The sequence below is a fragment of the Nomascus leucogenys genome, chromosome 20 (genome assembly GCF_006542625.1).
Source record: "Nomascus leucogenys isolate Asia chromosome 20, Asia_NLE_v1, whole genome shotgun sequence".
Taxonomy (NCBI): Eukaryota; Metazoa; Chordata; class Mammalia; order Primates; family Hylobatidae; genus Nomascus; species Nomascus leucogenys.
The window spans coordinates 25,902,134-25,923,084 of NC_044400.1; the positions used below are offsets into that span (position 1 = coordinate 25,902,134).

At 38.1% G+C, this 20,951-nt stretch overlaps 1 protein-coding gene across 1 annotated transcript in view; it reads left to right on the forward strand.

The window, feature by feature from the left end:
* EPB41L5 (erythrocyte membrane protein band 4.1 like 5) overlaps nt 1-20,951 on the forward strand; it is a 174,072-nt gene that overhangs the window by 129,553 nt on the left and 23,568 nt on the right. Inside the window, exons 19-20 of the mRNA XM_030800955.1 lie at nt 6,161-6,289; nt 9,369-9,433. Coding sequence (XP_030656815.1) covers nt 6,161-6,289; nt 9,369-9,433 — 194 coding nt within the window. The remainder of the gene's footprint in view (nt 1-6,160; nt 6,290-9,368; nt 9,434-20,951) is intronic.

Here is a 20,951-nt window from a genome sequence, read left to right on the forward strand (position 1 = left end):
AACTAGAAATCAATAACGAGAAACTTTGGAAACTATACAAACACATGGAAATCAAACAATATGCTTCCAAATGACCAGTGGGTCAATGAAGAAGTAAGGAAATTTTTTAATTTCTTGAAACAAATGAAAATGGAAACAAAACATACTAAAATCTATGGATACAGCAAAAGCAGTACTGAGGAAAGTTTATAGCAATAAGCGCCTACATCACAAAAGTAGAACAACTTCAGATAAACAGCCTAGGCCGGGCGTGGTGGCTCACGCTTGTAATCCCAGCACTTTGGGAGGCCGAGGCGGGCGGATCACGAGGTCAGGATATCGAGACCACGGTGAAACCCCGTCTCTACTAAAAAATACAAAAAATTAGCCGGGCGTAGTGGCGGGCGCCTATAGTCCCAGCTACTCGGAGAGGCTGAGGCAGGAGAATGGCGTGAACCCGGGAGGCGGAGCTTGCAGTGAGCCGAGATTGTGCCACTGCACTCCAGCCTGGGCGACAGAGCGAGACTCCGTGTCAAAAAAAAAAAAAAAACAGCCTAATGGTGCATCTTAAGGAACTAGAGAAGCAAGAGCAAACTAAACCCCAAATTAGTAAATTAGTAGAAGAAATTAAATAATAAAGATCAGAGCAGAAATAAATGAAATTGAAACAAAAAAATACAAAAGATCAATGAAACAAAAAGTTGTTTTGTGAAAACATAAACAAAATGGACAAACCTTTGGCCAGATTAAGAAAAAAAAGAAGACTCAAATAAATAAAATTGTAGATGAAAAAGGAGACTTATAACTGATACTGAAAAAATCAAAGGATCATTAGGGATTAGTATGAGCAATTATATGCCAATAAATTGGAAAACATTGAAGAAATGGATGAATTCCTAGACACATGCAGCCTACCAGGACTGAACCAAGAAGAAATCCAAAACCTGAATAGACCAATAACAAGTAACAAGATCGAAGCTGTAGTAAAAAGTCTCCCAGCAAAGAAAAGCCCAGGACCTGATGGCTTCACTGCTGAATTTTACCAAATATTTAAAGAAGAACTAATACCTGTCCTACTCAAACTATTCCAAAAAATAGAGGAGGAAAGAATATTTCCAAATTCATTTTATGAGATCAGTATTACCCTGATAACAAAACCAGACAAAGATACCTTAAAAAAGGAAAACTACAGACCAGTATCTCTGATGAATATTGATGCAAAAATCTTCAATAAAATACTAGCAAACTGAATTCAACAACGTATCAAAAAGATAAGTCATCATGTCCAAGTGGGATTTATCCTAGGATGTAATAAGGATGGGTTAGCATATGTAAATCAATCAAGGTGATACCTTATATCAGCAGAATGAAGGACAAAAACCATATGATCATTTCAATTGATGCTGAAAAAGCATTTGATAAAGTTCAATATCCCTTTGTGATTAAAAAGAAAACTCCAAAAAAAACTGGGTATAGATGGAACATACCTCAACACACTAAAAGCCATGTTACAACAGACCCACAGCTAGTGTCATACCTGAAAGCCTCCTTTAAGATCTGGAAAAAGGCAAGGATGCCCACTTTATTCAGCTGTTACTCAGTGTAGTACTGGAAGACCTAGCTAGAGCAATCAGACAAGAGAATGAAGTAAAGGGCATCTAAATTGGAAAGGAAGAATTCAAGTTATCATCAGATGATACTATTTTATATTTGGAAAAACCTAAAGAAAAAGAAAAACTATTAGAACTGATAAATTCAGTAAAGTTGCAGGATACAGATCAACATACAAAAATCGGTAGCATTTCTGTATGCCAACAGCGAACAAACTGAAGAAAAAATCAGGAAAATAATCCCATTTACAATAGCCACAAATAAAATGAAATACCTAAGAATAAAAATAATCAAAGTAAGTGAAAGATTTCTACAATGAAAACTACAAAATAATGGTATGAGATATCGAAGAGGACACAAAATTTGAAAGATATTCCATGTTCATGGATTAGAAGAGTCAGTATTGATACAATGTCCATACTTCCCAAAGCAGTTTGCCAATTCAATTTAACCCGTATCAAAATACCAATGATATTCTTCACAGAAATAGAAAAATCTGAAATTTATATGGAACCACAAAAGACTCAGAATAGCCAAACTATCCTGAGAAAAAAGAACAAAACTGGAGAACTCATAGTACCTGACTTCAAATTATACTACAGAGCTATAGTAACCAAAACTCATGGTATCAGCATAAAAACAGACAGACCAATGTAAGAGAATAGAGAAGCCAGAAATAAATCCATACGTCTGCAGTGAACTTACTTTTGACAAAGGTGCCAAGAACATACACTGGAGAAAGGACAGTCTCTTCAATAAATGGTGCTAGGAAAACTGGATTTCCATATGCAGAAGAATGAAACTTGACTTCTGTCTCTTGCCATATACAAAAATCAAATGAAAATGGATTTAAGACTTAAATCTAAGACCTCAAACTGTGAAACCACTAAAAGAAAATATTGGAGAAACTCTCCAAAACATTGGTCTATGCAAAGATTTCTCGAATAATATCCCAAAAGCACAGGCAACCAAAGCAAAAATAGACAAATGAGATCACATCGAGTTAAAAAGTTCCTGCACAGCAAAGGAAACAGTCAACAAAGTGAAGAGATGACCCACAAAGTGGTAGAAAATATCTGCAAATTACCCATCTGACAATGGACTAATAATCAGAATATATAAAGAGCTCAGACAACTCAATAGGAAAAAAATCTAATAATCTGATTTTAAAATGGGCAAAAAATCTGAATAGACATTTCTCAAAAGAAGACATACAAATGGCAAACAAGTTTATGAAAAGGTGCTCAACATCACTGATCAGAGAAATGCTAATCAAAACTACAGTGAGATATCATCTCACCCCAGTTATAATGGCTTTTATCCAAAAGACAGGCAATAATGAACACTGACGAGGATGTGGAGAGAACCCAAAAATGGAACTATCATATGATCCAGCAATCCCACTGCTAGACATATGCCCAAAAGAAAGGAAATCAGTATATCGAAGAGATATCTGCACTCCTATGTTTATTGCAGCACTGTTAACAATAACCAAGATTTGGAATCAACCTAAATATCTATCAACAGATGAATAGATAAAGAAAATCTGGTATATATACACAACGAAGTACTATTCGGCTATAAAAAGAATGAGATCCTATCATTTGCAACAACATGGATGGAACTGGAGGACACTATGTTAAGAGAAGCCAGGCACAGAAAGACAAACTTCGTATGTTCTCACTTATTTGTGGGAGCCAAAAAACGAAGAATTAAACTTGTGGAGATAGATGGTTACCAGATGGGAAGGGTAGTATGGAGGGTGTGGGGAAAAGTGGGTATGGTTAATGGGTACAAAAGTATAGTTAGAGTGATAGAATGGATAAGATATAGCATTTGATAGCATAACAGGGTGACTACAGTCAATAACTTACAGTATATTTAAAAATAGCAAAGTATAATTGGAATGTTTGTACACAAAGAAATGATAAATGTTTCAGGTGATGGATACTCCATTTACCCTGATATGATTATTACACATTGTATGCCTGTATCTACATATCTCGTGTACCCCATAAATATATACAAGTACTATGTACCCATAAAAATAAAAAAGTTGTTTTTAAAGAATAGAAGGAAGAATTCAGTATTGTACTACTAATAAAGGACATTTGACTACCTTGCCTTAACTCTAGTCAACTTGAGTAGAGGTTGAGCCCCCCGATCTGAAAATTTAAAATTCAAAATGATCCAGAATCCAATACTTTTTGAGCACTGATGTGATGCTTAAAGGACATGCTCATTGGAGCATTTTTTATTTTGGATTTTCGTATTAGGAATGCTCAACCAGTAAGTATAAAGCATATATCCCAAAATCTGAAAAAATACAAAATCTGAAATACTTTTAGTCCGAAGCACTTTAGAAAAGGGATGCATAACCTGTATTGTTGATTCATGTTTTATTAATGTGGTGCATTTTTAATGAAGGCTGATTTCTCTACCTCTACTACCAACAGTTGTTGTTTGCTTAAGGAATGCAAATTAATCTTAATGTCGGCCTGACTAAAGTAATTTTAGTAAGAAAACCTACTGAAAATAAAATACATCATTCTAAAGTAAAGCATGATTTGTTGGATGACTTGCCTGAAGAACTGAGAATGTCTTATCCAGCAACCTAATCTTAAGGCTCAGACTAGCACTACTGACAGCAGAGTTGACAGTGTTGTAAGAGCCCATTGTAGAGGGATCACATCTGGCCTGCATTATGCAGGATTTATACAGTCACCTGACATGCCTTATGTACTGTTGGTTCAGTTCTAAAAATGTGTTTATTGCCTACTTTTTGTAAGATAAAATAATAAATACTGTGTGGAATTCACAGACGAATGACAAGTTCTTGGCCCTCAGGAAACTTTAGCCCTGTCTAAATCCCACAGAAGTTAATATTGCAAATGGCCATCTCCAGTGACCACTTTCTTTCCCAGGTCTATTATGCTAATTGAATTTTCAGATGATAACAGCTGGGAAGTACAGTTTTTGAAAGACAAAATCAGGATCCATGAAGGCTTGGATAGATTGGAATGACAGACTGGGTTTAAGAACATAGACTTTGACAAATCATCATAAGTACAGGGTAGGGTAGGGGACTAGAATATTACAGCAGCATGTATTTAAAAAGTAAGAATATGTAAATGAAGTACGAATCAGCTGCAAAAGAGCTAAGTTGTCTTAATTCGAAGGGTTCAAAAGGGGAGGCTCAACTATTTTTTTCATTTCTGGATAGCACTCTAAAAATGATATAGAAAAGTGACAGTTTGAGAAGAGAAGGATCTGTATGGTGAAGGGTCTTGAAACTAAGTTACAACTTGGGATTATTAGCTAGATGATCGCCACGTAGAAATCTCAGGAGGGAGCATGTTAACCATCTTTAGATATATGAAGAGCTATTATTTGAAAGAGGAATTAATGTGACTTGCTTTTTAATGGCCTCAGAGAAGAGTTAAGGTCAGTGAATATGTTAGAGGTATGCAGATTTGACCTTAACACAGGAAAGTGTTTCCTAACAGTCATCTGACCAAGGAAGTGGGAAGTTCTCCAGTGTGTGACATTTCTCAGGCTAAGACTAAAAATTACCCACCTCCTGAAGTATTTTGGTGGTTGGATGGACTATTGTAACTTCCAACTTTGAGATGCTGTGATTCTAGGAGTTGTCAAGATTCTTCTCTTTCTTCATCCCTCCTCCTCTCTGCAACTTAGTCTCTGTGCTTTGTTTTTTTTTAAAAAAAAGGTAAAATATACGTATATAATTTACCATCTTGACCATTTTTTAAGTGTATCGTTCAGTGGTAATAAATACATTTATATTATTTGTCTCCTTCATTATCCCCTTCCAGACTTCGGTCTTCTCTTGGCCTATGTCTGAAATCCATTAGGATTTATGCCATATCAAGATCTACATATTTTTCAGTTACTTCCTTCCCCTTAATTACCTAAGGCAATCCAGAATGTTCTTTATCTTCAAATTTTATTTCAGGAATCAGTTTTTCTTGTTCTTTGATGAGCAGTACTTTGTTTTAAAAGCATAAAGGAACAGAATCTCAACTGCACTCAGTGAGGACAGTGGGTACAATTAAGGCATATGTGACCTTTAGCAACTAGTATTTTTGGGCTAAAAGATGAAAAGTAGGCCATGAAGACTATTCTCTTGACCAGAGGATGGCAGATTATTTCAGTAAAGGACCGGATAGTAAATATTTTAGTCTTCGAGAACCTCGTAGTCTCTTTCACAGCTACTTAGCTCTGCCAATTGTAGCATGAAAGCAGCACGGAGGAATGAATATGGCTGAATTCCAGTAAACTGTGTTTATATGACAGGTGGTTGGCTAGATTTGCCCTTTGGGTTATAGTTTGCTACAATTTCAGGTTAGGCCCTACAGAAGCTGTTCCCTTTAAATCCGGAGCTCTTCACAGATAGATGATTGTAAGAGTTGCTTATGCTTGAAATAAGATATGGCTGCTTAAGACACATGATTTCCTGATTGTCTGAAGATGAACTTTCATCAGTCTGTTTCCTATTTCCATATAACTATAGTGCATCAGAGTTGATTACGTATATTTTTAAAATATCTAGGAGGAAGTGGTGAAGTTGACTGAGAAATGCCTTAATAATGTCATTGAGAGCCCAGGATTGAATGCCATGAGAGTTCCTCCTGACTTCAAGAGTAACATTTTGAAGGCTCAAGTAGAAGCAGTGCATAAGGTAAGCTGCCTTTGATAGATAGCCCTGGTGAAGTGAAAAGAGCATGGGATGTAGAGAGTTGCCTTCCCCAACTCTAAATTCTAATCAAGCTAGATTAAGGATGCAGTCAGGGAGTTAAAAAATAAGAGTAAAGATGCCCAGGGGGATACGAAGGCTAAAAAGGCCAAATTTGTATAGAAGTGAGCCTTCAATGTTTGCCATTTTGACAGCCAGAAAGCCTTGTGATTTTTAAAGCCTTATTTCAGTATTAAATGTATAATTCTAGGTCTGTCTTTATCCATCCACTATTCCCCACAACCCATCTACCCTCAATTTGGCAATATGTTTATGTAATTAGCAAAAAGAGTGAGGTACAAGGTGAAGAGTTGGCTGTGACATGGTGAAGGATGGAGTAGGTAGGGACTAGCTTCCATGAGGGATGCGGCAGCCTTGCTCTCAAAATCAGCTTTTCCTTGGCTCTCCATGACTTTCCAAGTTACATTCTGTCCTAAAACCAGGACAGAAGCCTGCCTCACTAAGTCAGTTGTCAACTAGGATTTCAAATTCACCTGTTATTGAGAAGATGCACTTTACCCATCCTGTCCCCAGGTACAAGCCCTGAAGAGACCTGAGTGGACTTTAGGAATATTGTTCGTGTTCTTTATCCATTTTCTCCCCAGAATATAAACATGTTTTATAGCATATTTACATATAAAATAAATATAAAATATGATAGTATTGACTCTAGAATCTCATTTCTGTTCTACCACCTACTAGCTTTGTGACTTGGGCAAGTTAATTTCTCTGAGTCACAGTTTAATTATGTATAAAATAGGATAATGGTAGTACCTACCTTAAGGTGGGCTGTAAAGGTGAAATAAGGTAATTAAAGGACATGGAATAGTGCCTGGCACATAATGAGCATTTAGAAAGTGTTGACCCTCAATAGTTATAGTAGCAGTAGTAGTAATAGTTATTATTTGCTATGGTCTGAATGGTTGCATCCCCCCGCAAAATTTTTATGTTGAAACCTAATCCCCAAAGCCATGGTATTAACAGATGGGGCCTTTGGCAGAGCCCCCAAGAGTAGGAGGGAACTTATTTAACCCTTCAGCCATGTCAGGATGCAGTGAGAAGGTGCCATCTATGAGGAATGGGCCCTCACTAAACACTAATTCTGCCAGTGCCATAATCTTTGGTTTCTCAGCCCCCAGAACTGCAAGGAATAAATATTGGTTATTTATAGGCCACTCAGATTATGTTGTTAGAACAGCCTGAATGGACTAAGAAATCATTACCTTACATTTCAGTTATCATTTTGGATCTTTCTTGACTTGAAGAATAGAGAAATAACATGAGTAGCCCTAAAGAAAAGGGATTTGATTTTACAGTGAAAAGACCTTCTCATGAAGAGAAATCCGGGATCACATACCTTCACTGTGAAATCTACTAAACATTTATGGAAGAAATATTAGCAGTTCTACAAAGTTTTTCAAAAAGATAGAAGAGGAGGGAACACTTCCCAGTTCATCTTATGAGACTAGTGTCACCCCAATACCAAAACCAGAAAAAAAATTAGAAGAAACTACAGACCACTACTCCTCTTGAACATTAACTTAAAAGTTCTTAACAAAATATATTAAACACTTTATAAGTAGGATCATACATCATGACCAAGTAGGGTTTATCTTGGGGAAAATGTTGGTTTATCATTCAAAACCCAAGATAGTTCACCATATTAAAAAATACATAAAATTGTCTCAATTCATGTAGAAAAGGCATTTCACAAAACTCAACACCTGTTCATGATAAAAACTCTCAGCAAGCTAGCAATAGAATGAAACTCCTTCAGCTTGATAAAGAGCATTTATGAACAAATCTACAACATCATAATTAATGATGAAAGGCACGCCCACTGAAATAGCTAAAATTAAACACTGACCATCCCTGTGCTGGTGATGATGGAGCTCCTGCGGTGCAACATACATTGCTGGTAAGAACATAAAATGGTATAAACACTTTAAAAGAGTTTGGCAATGCATCAAACATACACATATCATCTAACCCAGCAATTATATTCTTAGATATTTGCCCAAGAGAAATCAAAACTCAGGTTAACACAGATGTTAGTACATGAATGTTCTTTCTTCTTTCTTTCTTTTCTTCTTTATATGAAATAGCTAAAAACAGATGATTGTGATGTATCTATACAATGAAATGTCTCAATAAAAAGGAATGAATTAGTGATTTATACAACAACGTGAGTGAATGTCAAAGACGTCTCCATGCTGCTCTAAAGAAGCAGATGGAAAGGATAGGTACTGTGATTCCAATTATATGAAATTGTGGAAAGTATAGATCATCATTTACCTCAAATAAGGGTTTTTTCATGGGATTATGTGGGAAGCCTCAAGGGAATATCGAGGCAGGGAGTGGGGGAGATAGTGGAAATGTTACATGATGTTGGCTAAACACTTGTATGCCTTTAAAAAAAAATTTATTGAACCGTACTTTTTTAAAAAAGTTGGTGCATTATTGATGCCAGGTGTGGTGCCTCATGCCTGTAATCCCACCACCTTAGGAGGCCGAGGCAGGTGGATCACTTGACATTAGGAGAGTTCAAGACCAGACTGACCAACATGGTGAAACCATGTCTCTACTAAAAATACAAAAATTAGCCAGGTGTGGTGGCACACACCTGTAATCCCAGCTACTCGGGAGGCTGAGGCAGGAGAATCACTTGAACCTGGGAGGCAGAGGTTGCAGTGAGCTGAGATTGTACCACTGCACTCTAGCCTGGGGGACAGAGTGAGACTCAATCTCAAAAAAAATAAAAAATGGGTGCGTTACTGAGAACCATCTAGTAAGATCATGTGAATTTGTATACCAAATAAAAAAATGAATCTTTGATTATTAATTTAAGTATGGGGTAGGATTGTACTAGGTACACTGCTGATATTTCCATAGATAAGGTATGATTACCTCTTATTTTAATTGAAGCAAACTGATATTTCTATTTTTACCAGAAAGAAATGTAAATTTCTTGTTACTTTAGTATTCTCAATAAAGATTTACTTTTTTTAATATTTCATTTTCTTAGGTTACAAAAGAAGATAGCTTATTAAGTCATAAAAATGCCAATGTTCAGGATGCTGCCACAAACAGGTACAGTTCTGGGTAGACTGAATTAAATTGATGTTCTTATCTACTACCTTTTTTGTCTGTTTTTCTTCTCAGTCTATCACCACATGGTTTCAGGATGTCTGTCTGAAAGATAGCTTGAGTTCACTCTATTGTATCCATTACAGACCACTTAGTACCTAGTTTTATATTATTTGAAGATGTTTCTAATTAGTCTGCCAACATTCCCATTTATCTTCAACTGATTCAAACCAACAGAGCAGAAACCATCTTAAAGATATGTGTAATCTTTTCAGTCACCTGGTAAGGAGTGTGTATTATTCTCTTACAGTAAACTTTCATGTCATCCTGTTATCACAATGGCTTTGTTCTTATCAACTTACTTGTCATGGGTTCTTATAGTAACTTGAGTTAACTTTCTTTGCTACTCCTTCCAAGTCTCTTCTGCCCTTCTTCCCTTTAATGAGTATTTTGGCACTTACTTGTCTTGTTAGTTAGGCTTTTATTCCATGCTTTATGGCCATTGACTTTCTTCACCACTGTGAATCTGATGTTCTGTACTTAGTGTTAAAAAATGTTGAGCAAATAAATGTGTTTCTTTTTTTACTATTCAAAACTTACTCAGTCAAGGGTTGTATGATTAATCATATTCAGTTCCAGATACCATAATCAACATAGCACCGCACATAGCATGCATAGTGTATAGCACTTTATATAATAGTTAGTACTCAACGAAAGTACTAACTGGTGATCAGGGTAAAGCTAGAATTACAACTTGACCTTGTAACTAATTCTAATTGCCAGGCAGTGTCTCAGACCTGTAATCCCAGCACTTTCAGAGGTCAAGGCAGGAGGATCACTTGAGGCCAGCAGTTTGAGACTAGCCTGGGCAACATAGTGAGACCCTGTCTCTACAATTAAAAATAAAAAATTAGCCGAGCATGGTGATCCACGCTGTAGGCTTAGCTCCTCAAAAGACTGAAGAGGGACAATCTCGTGAGCCCAGGAGTTTGAGGCTGCAGTGAGCTATGATCGCACCACTGTGCTTCATTCTGAGTGACAGAGTGAGACCCTGTTTTTTTTGTTTGTTTGTTTGTTTTAAAGGGGCCAGGCCGCGGTGGCTTACGCCCGTAATCCCAGCACTTTGGATCACGTGAGGTCAGGAGTTCAAGACCAGCCTGGCCAACATGGTGAAACCTGTCTCTACTAAAAATACAAAAATTAGCTGGGCATGGTGTCGCACGCCTGTAATCCCAGCTACTGGGGAGGCCAAGACAGGAGAATTGCTTGAACCCAGGAGGCAGAGTTTGCAGTGAGCCGAGATTGTGCCACTGCACTCCAGTGTGGGCAACAGAGCAAAACTCTGTCAAAAAAAAAAAAAGAAAAGAAAATTCTAATAACCACTGTTAGTACTAACATTTCTAGTACTATTGTTATTATTGAAGTCTTTCAGAATAAATTTTTTGTTTGCCAGGAGAAGGGTAATGGGGACAGGACTGCCCCATGTTCATCAGAAGTTTCATTGAACTCTTGAAGCTGGAAAGAGCCTAGAACATACTTCCAGATTTATTTTTCTAAATGGCTGTTCATATTTTGAATAATCTGTTTTTCTCCTAGGATTTCAAATGCATCCTTTGAAATATACTAGGTTCTTGTATAAACATGGGTCTATTTCTAGATCTTTTCCTTCTCTGTTAATCTATTTTCCCCATGCTATACAACACTGTTTTGTTTTACTGGACCTCCTTTTTAAATATGCGGTATTTTAGGCATGGAGACACTATGGAGAAGTATATAATAAATACCTGTATACCAGATATCAAGCTTTGTCACATCTTAACATTTTACCATAATAGATTTAGATCAGTTTTCTTTTTTTATTGACATAATTCACATACCACAAAATTCACTCTTTAAAAACACACAATTCAGTAATTTTACAAAATTGTGCAACCATTACCACTATAATAATTCTAGAACATTGTTTGAGAATGTTCTAGGAACACCATAGGTCTAGAAACTCCTTACCCTTACTCCTTACCCTTTCCAGACCTTAGGTAAGGTAGAAACCTTCATACTCACTATAATACTCATCCTAGTTCTCATATATACTCATCCTCATTCTACTTTACCTAAGGTCTTCATACTCACTAGGATGAATATTATAGTGAGTATGAAGGTTTCTGCCTTACCTAAGGTCTGGAAACACTTTACCCATTAGCAGTCACTCCACATTCTGCTGCTTCCCCAGCACCTGGCAAACACTAATCTACTTTGTCTCTGTGGATTTACCTACTCTGGACAGTTTGTGTCAGTGGAATTATATGTGTCCTTTTGTGTCTGGCTTCTTACGTTCAACATAATACTTTCCAAGTTTGCCCATATTGTAGCATATATTGGTACTTTGTCCCTCCTTATGTCCCTCCTTATGGCTAAATATTTCATTGTATGGATATACCACATTTATTTATCCATATATCAGTCGATGGACATTTGAGTTGTTTCCACTCTTTAGCTATTATGAACAAAGTTAGAAATGGATATTTGTATACAAAATTTTTTTTGTAAATATACTTTCAGTCTTCCTTAGTATATACCTAGGAGTAACACCATTTCTCCTCAGTCATATGGTAACTCTATATTTAACTTTCTTAAGAACTGCCAAATGTCTTCCAAAATGGCTGTAACGTTTTTCATTCTTACCAGCAATGTATGAAGATTCCAATTTCTCCATGTCATTGACAGTGCTTATTATTCTCCTTGTTTATTATACTCATCCTAGTGAGTATAAAGCGTGTCTCGTCTCATTGTGGTTTGATTTGCATTTACCTAAGGACTAATGATGTTGAACATCCTTTCGTGTATGTCTTCTTTGGAGAAAATGTCTATTCAGATCACTTATTTTTGTAGTAACAGCTTCATTGATAAATTTGATTCAGATACCACACAATTCATCCATTTCAAGTGTGCAGTTCAGTAGTTTTTAGTACATGTTCGTACATTTAGTACATCCTGTATTTAGTACATGGAACCACCATCAGTAACAAATTTCAGAATATTTTCGTCACCTCAAAAAGAAATCCCCTGCTCTTTAACTGTAACCCCATCTACCCTGCACTGCCTTTCCCCTAACCCTGAGGAAGCACTCTTCTACTTTCTGTCTCTATAGATTTACCTATCTGGACATTTCATATAAATAATACTCTGTAATATGAGGTCTTTTGTGTCTGGCTTCTTTCACTTAGCATAATGTTTCCAGGGTCATCCATACTGTACTATTATGTGTCAGGACTTTATTTCCTTTTATGGCTGTATAATATTTCATTGTATGGATATACTACATTTTGTTTATTCATCTGTTGATAGACATTTAGATTGTTTCCACCTTTTGAGTGTTAGGAATATTGCAGCTATGAATAGTCATGTACAATTTTTTGTTTGAACACCTGTTTTTCAGTTATACATCTAGAGTAGAATTCCTGAGTCATATGGTAATTCTATTTTTAACCTTTTAAGGAACTGCCAAACTGTTTTCTACAAACACTGCACCATTTTCTATTCCTCCCAGTAATGAGTGAGGGTTATTTCTTTACACTCTTGTGGTATTTCACCGTACTTTTTTGTTTGTTTGTTTTTGAGACAGGATCTTGCTCTGTCACCCAGGTTGGAGTGCAGTGGCACGAGCACAACCCATTGCAGCCTCAAACTTAGGCTCAAACGATCCTCCCACCTCAGCTTCCTTAGTAGCAGGGACTACAGGCACATGCCACCATGCTCGGCCAAGTTTTTTATTTTTAGGAGAGACAAGGTGTCACTGTGTTGCCCAGGCTGGTCTTCGAACTCCTAAGCTCAAGTGATCCATCCCAGCCTTCCAAAGTGCTGAAATTACAGGTGGGAGCCACTGCACCCAGCCTCAGTGTACTTTTGATTTGCATTTCCCTAATGATTAAGAATGTTGGGGATCTTTTCATGTGTTTGTTGGCCATTCGTGTAACTTCTTTGGATAAATGTCTGTTCAAGTCCTTTGCTCATTTTTTATTTTGTTTTCTTATTTTTTAGAGACATTATTGCTCAATCACCCAGGCTGGAATGCAGTGGCATGATCATAGCTCACTGTAACCTTGAACTCCTGGGCTTAAGTGATCCTCCTGCCTCAGCCCTCTCAGTAGTTAGGATTACAGGCACACACCACCCTGCCCAGCTAATTTTTTAAGTTTTTTTTTTTTTTTAGAGACAGGGTCTCACTAAGTTGCCCAGACTGGTCTCAAGCTCCTAGCCTCAGGCAGTCCTCTTACCTTGGCCCTGCAAAGTGCTGGGATTATAGGTGTGACCTACTGTGCCTGCCCACCCCATTTATTTTTCTTTCTATTTTTTTTTCTAATCCCATGACAGATTACCCATTTTTAAATCGGGTTTATTTTATTGTTGAATCATAGGAGTCTTTGACCAAATATCAATCCTTAATACCAGACTCTTACAAGATATATGATTTGAAAATTTTTTTTCCCATTCTGTGAATTGTCTTTTCACTTTCTTAGTGATGCCTTTTGATGCATAAAAATTCTTTGTTTTGATGAAGTCTAATTTATCTACTTTTCTTAGGTTGCCTGTGCATTTGGTGTTTTATATAAGAAACCATCGCCAAATTCAAGATCATAGTGATTAACAGTTGCATAGCTTTAGCTAGAACTTCCAGTATAGGAAACTTATATTTAGATCTTCTGTCTATTTTCAGTAAATATTTTCAGCTGGGCATGGTGGCTTATGCCTGTAATCCAGGCTGAGGTGGGAGTATTGCTTGAGCCCAGGAGTTCGAGACCAGCCTGGTCAACATAGCAAGACCCCGTCTCTACAATTAAAAAAAAAATAGCCAAGCATGGTGGTGCATACCTGTAGTTCTAGATACTTGGGAGGACTGCTTGAGCCAGGAGGTTAAGGATACAGTGAGTCACGTTCACACCACTGTATTCCAGCCTGGGTGACAAGAGTGAGACCCTGTCTCAAAAAAAAAAGAAAGAAAAAAAAAGGTACATGGTGTGGGGTAGGGGTCCAACTTCATTCTTTTGGTTGTGGATAAACAGGTGTCTCTGTCCTAGATCTTGGCAGTCCTATCGAAATCAATTGGCCATTTCCTTCTGGTCCTGGACTCTCAGTTCTATTCCATTGATCTGTATGTCTGTCCTTATGCCAGTACCACACTGTTTTGATTACTGTAGCTTTGTAGTAAGTTTTGAATTAGGATGTGTGAGTCTTCCAACTTTGTTTTTTTTTTTCCAAGATTCTTTTGAAAACTAAGGATCTCTTGCCATTTTGTATAAATTTTAGAATCAGCTTTTCCCTTTATGCAAAACAGGCTGCTGGGATTTTAATAGAGATTGCATTGAACCTGTAGATTGCTTTGGTTAGTACTATAATCTTAACAGTATTACGTCTTCAAATACAAGATGTAGGATGTCTTTCCATTTATTTAGGTGTTCTTTAGTTTCAGTCGTGTTCTGTAGTTTTCAGTGTACAAGTCTTTTGCCTCCTTGGTTAAATTGTTTCCTAGGTATTTATATCTTTATGCTGTTGTAATGTAGTTGTTAATTTTGTTTTCAAACTGTTCACTGCTAGTGTATAGAAATACAACTGATTTTTGTGTATTTATCTTGTATTCTACAACTGTGCTGAGTTTAATAGGTTTTTTCTGCATTATTTTATTTTATTTTTTTTTGAGATAGAGTCTTGCTCTGTCACCCAGGCTAGAGTGCAGTGGCGTGATCTCGGCTCACTGCAAGCTCCGCCTCCCAGGTTCACGCCATTCTCCTGCCTCAGCCTCCCGAGTAGCTGAGACTGCAGGCGCCTGGCTGATTTTTTGTATTTTGAGTAGAGACAGGGTTTCACTGTGTTAGCCAGAATGGTCTCGATCTCCTAACCTCATGATCCACCCACCTCAGCCTCCCAAAGTGCTGGGATTCCAGGCATGAGCCACTGCGTCTGACCCTTTTTTTTTTTTGGACAGAGTCTTGCTCTTATCACCCAGGCTGGAGTGCAATGGCGTGATATCGGTTCACTGCAACCTCTGCCTCCTGAGTTCAAGCGATTCTCCTGCCTCACCCTCCTGGGTAGCTGGGATTACAGGCACCCGCCACCATGCCCAGCTAATTTTTGTATTTTTAGTAGAGATGGGGTTTTACCATGTTGGCCAGGCTAGTCTTGAACTCCTGACCTCAGGTGATCTGCCCACCGCGGCCTCCCAAAGTGCTGAGATTACAAGCATGAGCCACCACACCCAGCCAGTTTTTTCTGCATTCTATAAGATTTTCTATATAAATGATTATGGCATCTGTGAATAGTGATAGTTTTATTTCCTTATTTCCAGTGGGGAAGTTTTTATTTCTTTTTCTTACCTGATTGCTTTGGCTAGAACTTCAAGTACAGTGTTGAACAGAAGAGATAAAAACTAGCATTCTTATTTTATTTCTGAAAGGGATAAAGGGAAAGTTTTCAGTCTTTCACCATTGAGTGTTGTGTGTATATTTTTCATATATACCCTTTACCATACTGTGGAAATTCCCTTCTATTCTGTTTGTTTTTATCATGAAAAAGTGTTGCATTTTTGTTATATGCTTTTTCTGCATCAATTGAGATGCTCATCAATTGAGATTTTTTCCTTCTTTCTGTTAATATGGTGTGGTTTTCTGATGTTGAACCACTCTTGCACTTCTAGAACAAATCCTACTTGGTCATGTTATATAAGCTTTTTAATATTCTTCTCGATGCAGTTTGATAGCATTGTTTTAGCTCATATATATTGATAAGGGATATTGGTCTGTAGGTTTCTTCAACTCCTGGCCTCAAGCAGTCCTTCTACCTCAGCCTCCCAAATTGCTGGGGATTATAGCTGTGAGCCACCATGCCTGGCTGGTTTGTAATTTTCTTTTTTTTTTTTTTTTGAGATGGAGTCTTGCTCTGTCGCCCAGGCTGGAGTGCAGTGGCGCAATCTCGGCTCACTGCAAGCTCCACCTCCCGGGTTCATGCCATTCTCCTGCCTCAGCCTCTCCGAGTAGCTGGGACTACAGGTGCCTGCCACCACGCCCAGCTAATTTTTTTGTATTTTTAGTAGAGACGGGGTTTCACCGTGGTCTCGATCTCCTGACCTCGTGATCCGCCCGCCTCGGCCTCCCAAAGTGCTGGGATTACAAGCGTGAGCCACCGTGCCTGGCCCTGGTTTGTAATTTTCTTACAATGTCTTTGACTTTGGTGACAGGGCAATAATGTTGGCCTCATAGAATGATTTAGGAAGTGTTCCTTCTTCTGCTGTATTTGGGAAGAGATTGAGAAGGATTATTGTTAATTCTTTAAATGTTTGGTAGAATTCACCAGTGAAGCTATGGTCCTGGGCTTTTCTTTGTTGGAAAGTTTTTGATGACTGATTCAATCTCTTCACTTTTTGTAAGCCTATTCAGATTTTACATTTTGTCTTAAGTCAGTTTTGGTAATTTGTTTTCAGGAATGTTTGCATTTCATCTGGGTGATTTAATTTACTGGAATAAATTGCTCATAGTATTTTCTTCAAATCCTTTTTATTTGTTTTTTGCTGAGAGGTTCCACACTTTTTAATTTCTGATATTAGTTGAATCTTTTCTTCCTCATAAGTCTAGCTAAATATTTGTCAATCTTGTTGATCTTTCAGTGAACTCACTTTTGGATTTGAGTTTTTCTTCTTTGTTTTTCTAGTTCCTTAAGGTGTAAAGTTAGGTTATTGATTTTAAGATCTTATTTTTAAATGTTGGGATTTACAGCTATAAATTTTATTCTGAGCATTGCTTTTGCTGCATTTCAAATATTTTGTTTTTTTTTCATTCATCTCAAATTATTTTCTAATTTTCCTTGTGATTTCTTCCTTTATTGTTTTTTGAGAGTGTTTTATTTAATTTCTGTATTTATGAATTTTCCAGTTTTCCAATTATTTATAATTTCATTCATTATGGTAAGAGAAGATATGTGGTATGACTTTAGTCTCTTTAAATGTATTGAGATTTGTTTTCTGGCCTAACACATGCAGTCTGGTAGAGAATGTTTCGTATGTTCTTGAGAAGAATGTACATGTACATTCTGCTGTTATTGGGTGGAGTGTTCTATATATGTTCATTAGGGCTCATTGGTTTATATTATTGTTTAATTCTATTTCCTTATTGATCTTTTCTCTGGTTGTTCTACCCATAATAATGAACGGAAGTAGAATATTTAAGTATCAAATTACTATTACAGAATTGTCTATTTTTTCCCCTCAGTTCTTTACATATTTTACTTAATATATTTGGGTCTCTGTTGATAGTTGTGTATATGTTTGTAATTGTTATATCTTCTTGATGGATTGAATCTTTTATCAATGTATAATGTTTCTCTTTGTCTTTTGTCCTTTATCGTTTGATGTGAAGTCTATTTGTCTGATATTAGTATAGCAACCACAGCTGTCTTTTGGTTACTATTTGCATTGAATATCTTTTTCTGTCTTTTCAGTTTCAATCTATTCACATCTTTGGATCATAGTGAGGCTTGTAGATAACATATAGATGTATCATTTTTAAAAATTCTTTCTGCCACTCTCTACCATCGTAATTATACTTTAATCCACTTACATCTAAAGTGATTACCGATAAAGGACTTCTTCCATTGTACGATTTGTTTTCTATATGTCTTTTGTCAATTTTGTTCCTCAGTTTCTCCATTACTGCCTTCTCTTGTGTTTAATGTTTTTTTCGTGGCATACTCCTTGATTTCCTTTGCATTTCCTTCCCTATATTTATTTATTTTTTTGAGACCAAGTTTTGCTCTTGTTGCCCAGGCTGGAGTGCAATGGTGCGATCTTGGCTCACCGCAACCTCCACTTCCCAGGTTCAAGCGATTCTTCTGCCTCAGCCTCCCGAGTAGCTGAGATCACAGGCATGCACCACCTATGCCCAGCTAATTTTTTTTTTTTTTTTTTTTTTGTATTTTTAGTAGAGACGGGGTTTCTCCATGTTGGTCAGGCTGGTCTCGAACTCCCGACCTCAGGTAATCTGCCCGCCTTAGCCTCCCAAAGTGCTGGGATTACAGGCATGAGCCACTGTGCCCAGCCCCTCCTTCCTTATATTTAAAAATGTATCCCTTAGTGGTTATTTTGGAATCAAATTAGCATCTTATACAGCCTAGTTTGAATTAATACTATATATAGCTTCAATACTCTACAAAACCTTTGCTCTCCTGTGTGTGTGTGTTTCTGCCCCTTTATATTGTTATTGTCACAAATTACCTATTTACAGGCCAGGTGTGGTGGTTCATGCCTGTAATCCCAGCACTTTGGGAGGCTGAGGTGGGCGGATCACAAGGTCAGGAGATCAAAACCATCCTGGCTAACATGGTGAAACCCCGTCTCTACTAAAAATACAAAAAATTAGCCGGGCATGGTGGTGGGTGCCTGTAGTCCCAGCTACTCGGGAGGCTGAGGCAGGAGAATGGCGTGAACCTGGGAGGCAGAGCTTGCAGTGAGCCAGGATTGTGCCACTGCACTCCAGCCTGGCTGACAGAGCAAGACTCCGTCTCAAAAAAAAAAAAAAAAAAAAAAAATTACATATTTACACATTGTGGGCCTATTAAAATTAATTTTTAATTGTTGTTTTATGTATTTATCTTTTAAATAATAATGGAATAAAAGAGAAGTTACACCCAAATTGTAAAATACTTACTTTTATGCTTACCTGTATAATTACCTTTACCAGTAATTTTCTCTATTTTTCTTTATATGGTTTTGAGTTACTGGGTAGTATTCTTTTCTTTCAGCTTGAAGATTCCCTTTAGCATTTTATGTAAGGAGTACCTACGTGTAAGAAACTTTCTTGGCTTTTGTTTATCTGAGAATGTCTTAATTTCGCCTTCATTATTTAAGGTTAATTTTGTTGAATATAGAATTCTTAGTTGACGGTACTTTCTTTCGGCGCTTTTAAATATGTCATCCCATTGCCTTCTGGTCTGCATGGTTTCTAATGAGAAGTTGGCTATTACTCTTATGAGGATCCTTGTACATGATGAGTCATTTCTCTCTTGCAACTTTTGAGAATCCCTTTGTTTTTGTCTTTTGACGTTTAATTAATAGGTCTGGTGGGGATCTCTTGAGTTTATCTTATGGAGTTCATTGAGCTTCTTAGATGTGTAGATTCGTGTCTTTTATCAAACGTGTTGAATTTTCAAGTATTATTTATTCAAATAATCTTTCTATCCCGTTCTCTTCTCCTTATAGAACTCCCTTAATACATATATTGATATGCTTGATTATGTCCCACAAGTTTCTCAAGCTCTGTTCATTTTTTTCATTATTTTTTCTTTCATCTCCTGATACTGAATAATCTCAGTTGACTGACTATTCTGCCTGCTTGAATCTGGTATTGAAATCCTCTAGTGATTTTTTTATTTAAAAAAAAAAAAATGGAGACACAGAAGCTGGGCACCTCCCATGGGGCTTCCGCACACTGGGGCTTGCTCCCAGCCCCCAGTGACTACAAGGGGATGAGTGAATTGAACTGGCAAGGAGCAACCCGCTCTCACCCTGGGCCTCTGGAATCCTGGCAGGAAGCGGCCCCATGACCACCACGGACATTTGAGTTGCTGGGAGAGCTGCTTAGAGAAGCGGTGGGACAGCAAGCCAGCTGATGTGGAGCCCAGAGGGTTTGGTTCAGGAGCATCTATCACGGAGTATGGCCAAGGACAGCCATCCCCCTAGGGTCAAGTTGCTCCCATAGGAAACTTTAGCCTGAGGAGAACTGTCAGACCTGAACTCTGCAGGGCAATCTTGCCCATCAGGCAGGGCTGCTCTGAACTGAGCACCGCTTGGTCTGCTGGCCTCCCCCAGGACCCCAGCCTGGCCATACCTGCTTGCAGGGAAGCCTCTGGTGCCCTGGGAGCCAGCATCCTGGCTTTTGCACTGGCAGACTGTGCCGGACTTGCAGAGAGTTTCTGTAGGGCGGCCCCCATGGCCATGCACCAGCCTGCGTACTCCCTCCCCCACACTTCAGCTTCCCCCTGGGGCTACAGCAGTGCCCCACATCGCTTTGCTAGCATGTGTGTGCATGGGCTGGCTTTGTTTCCTTGCCCCACCAGTGCACCTATGTCCATGCACCCTGCCCTGCCACTGCTGCAGCAGGAGGGCAGGTCCCTCCCGTGTCCCACCAACTGTCACTGCACTCACAACCTTGGCAAGCACAGGGCCAGCCAGCACTGTGGCAGGAGTGAAACTAGGCATGGAGAACAGCAGATTCTCCCCCATCCTGAGCAACCACCCCTGCCTGTGGTGCACAGAGCAAGCACACAGACCTGTATTACATAATGGTAAAGGGTTCAGTTCAACAAGAAGAACTATCCTAAATATATATACACCCAATACAGGAGCACCCAGATTCGTAAAACAACTTCTTAGAGACCTTCAAATAGACTTATACTCCCACACCGTAATAGTGGGAGATGTCAACAGCCCACTGACAGGATTAGACACATCATCAAGGCAGAAAATCAACAAAGGTATTCA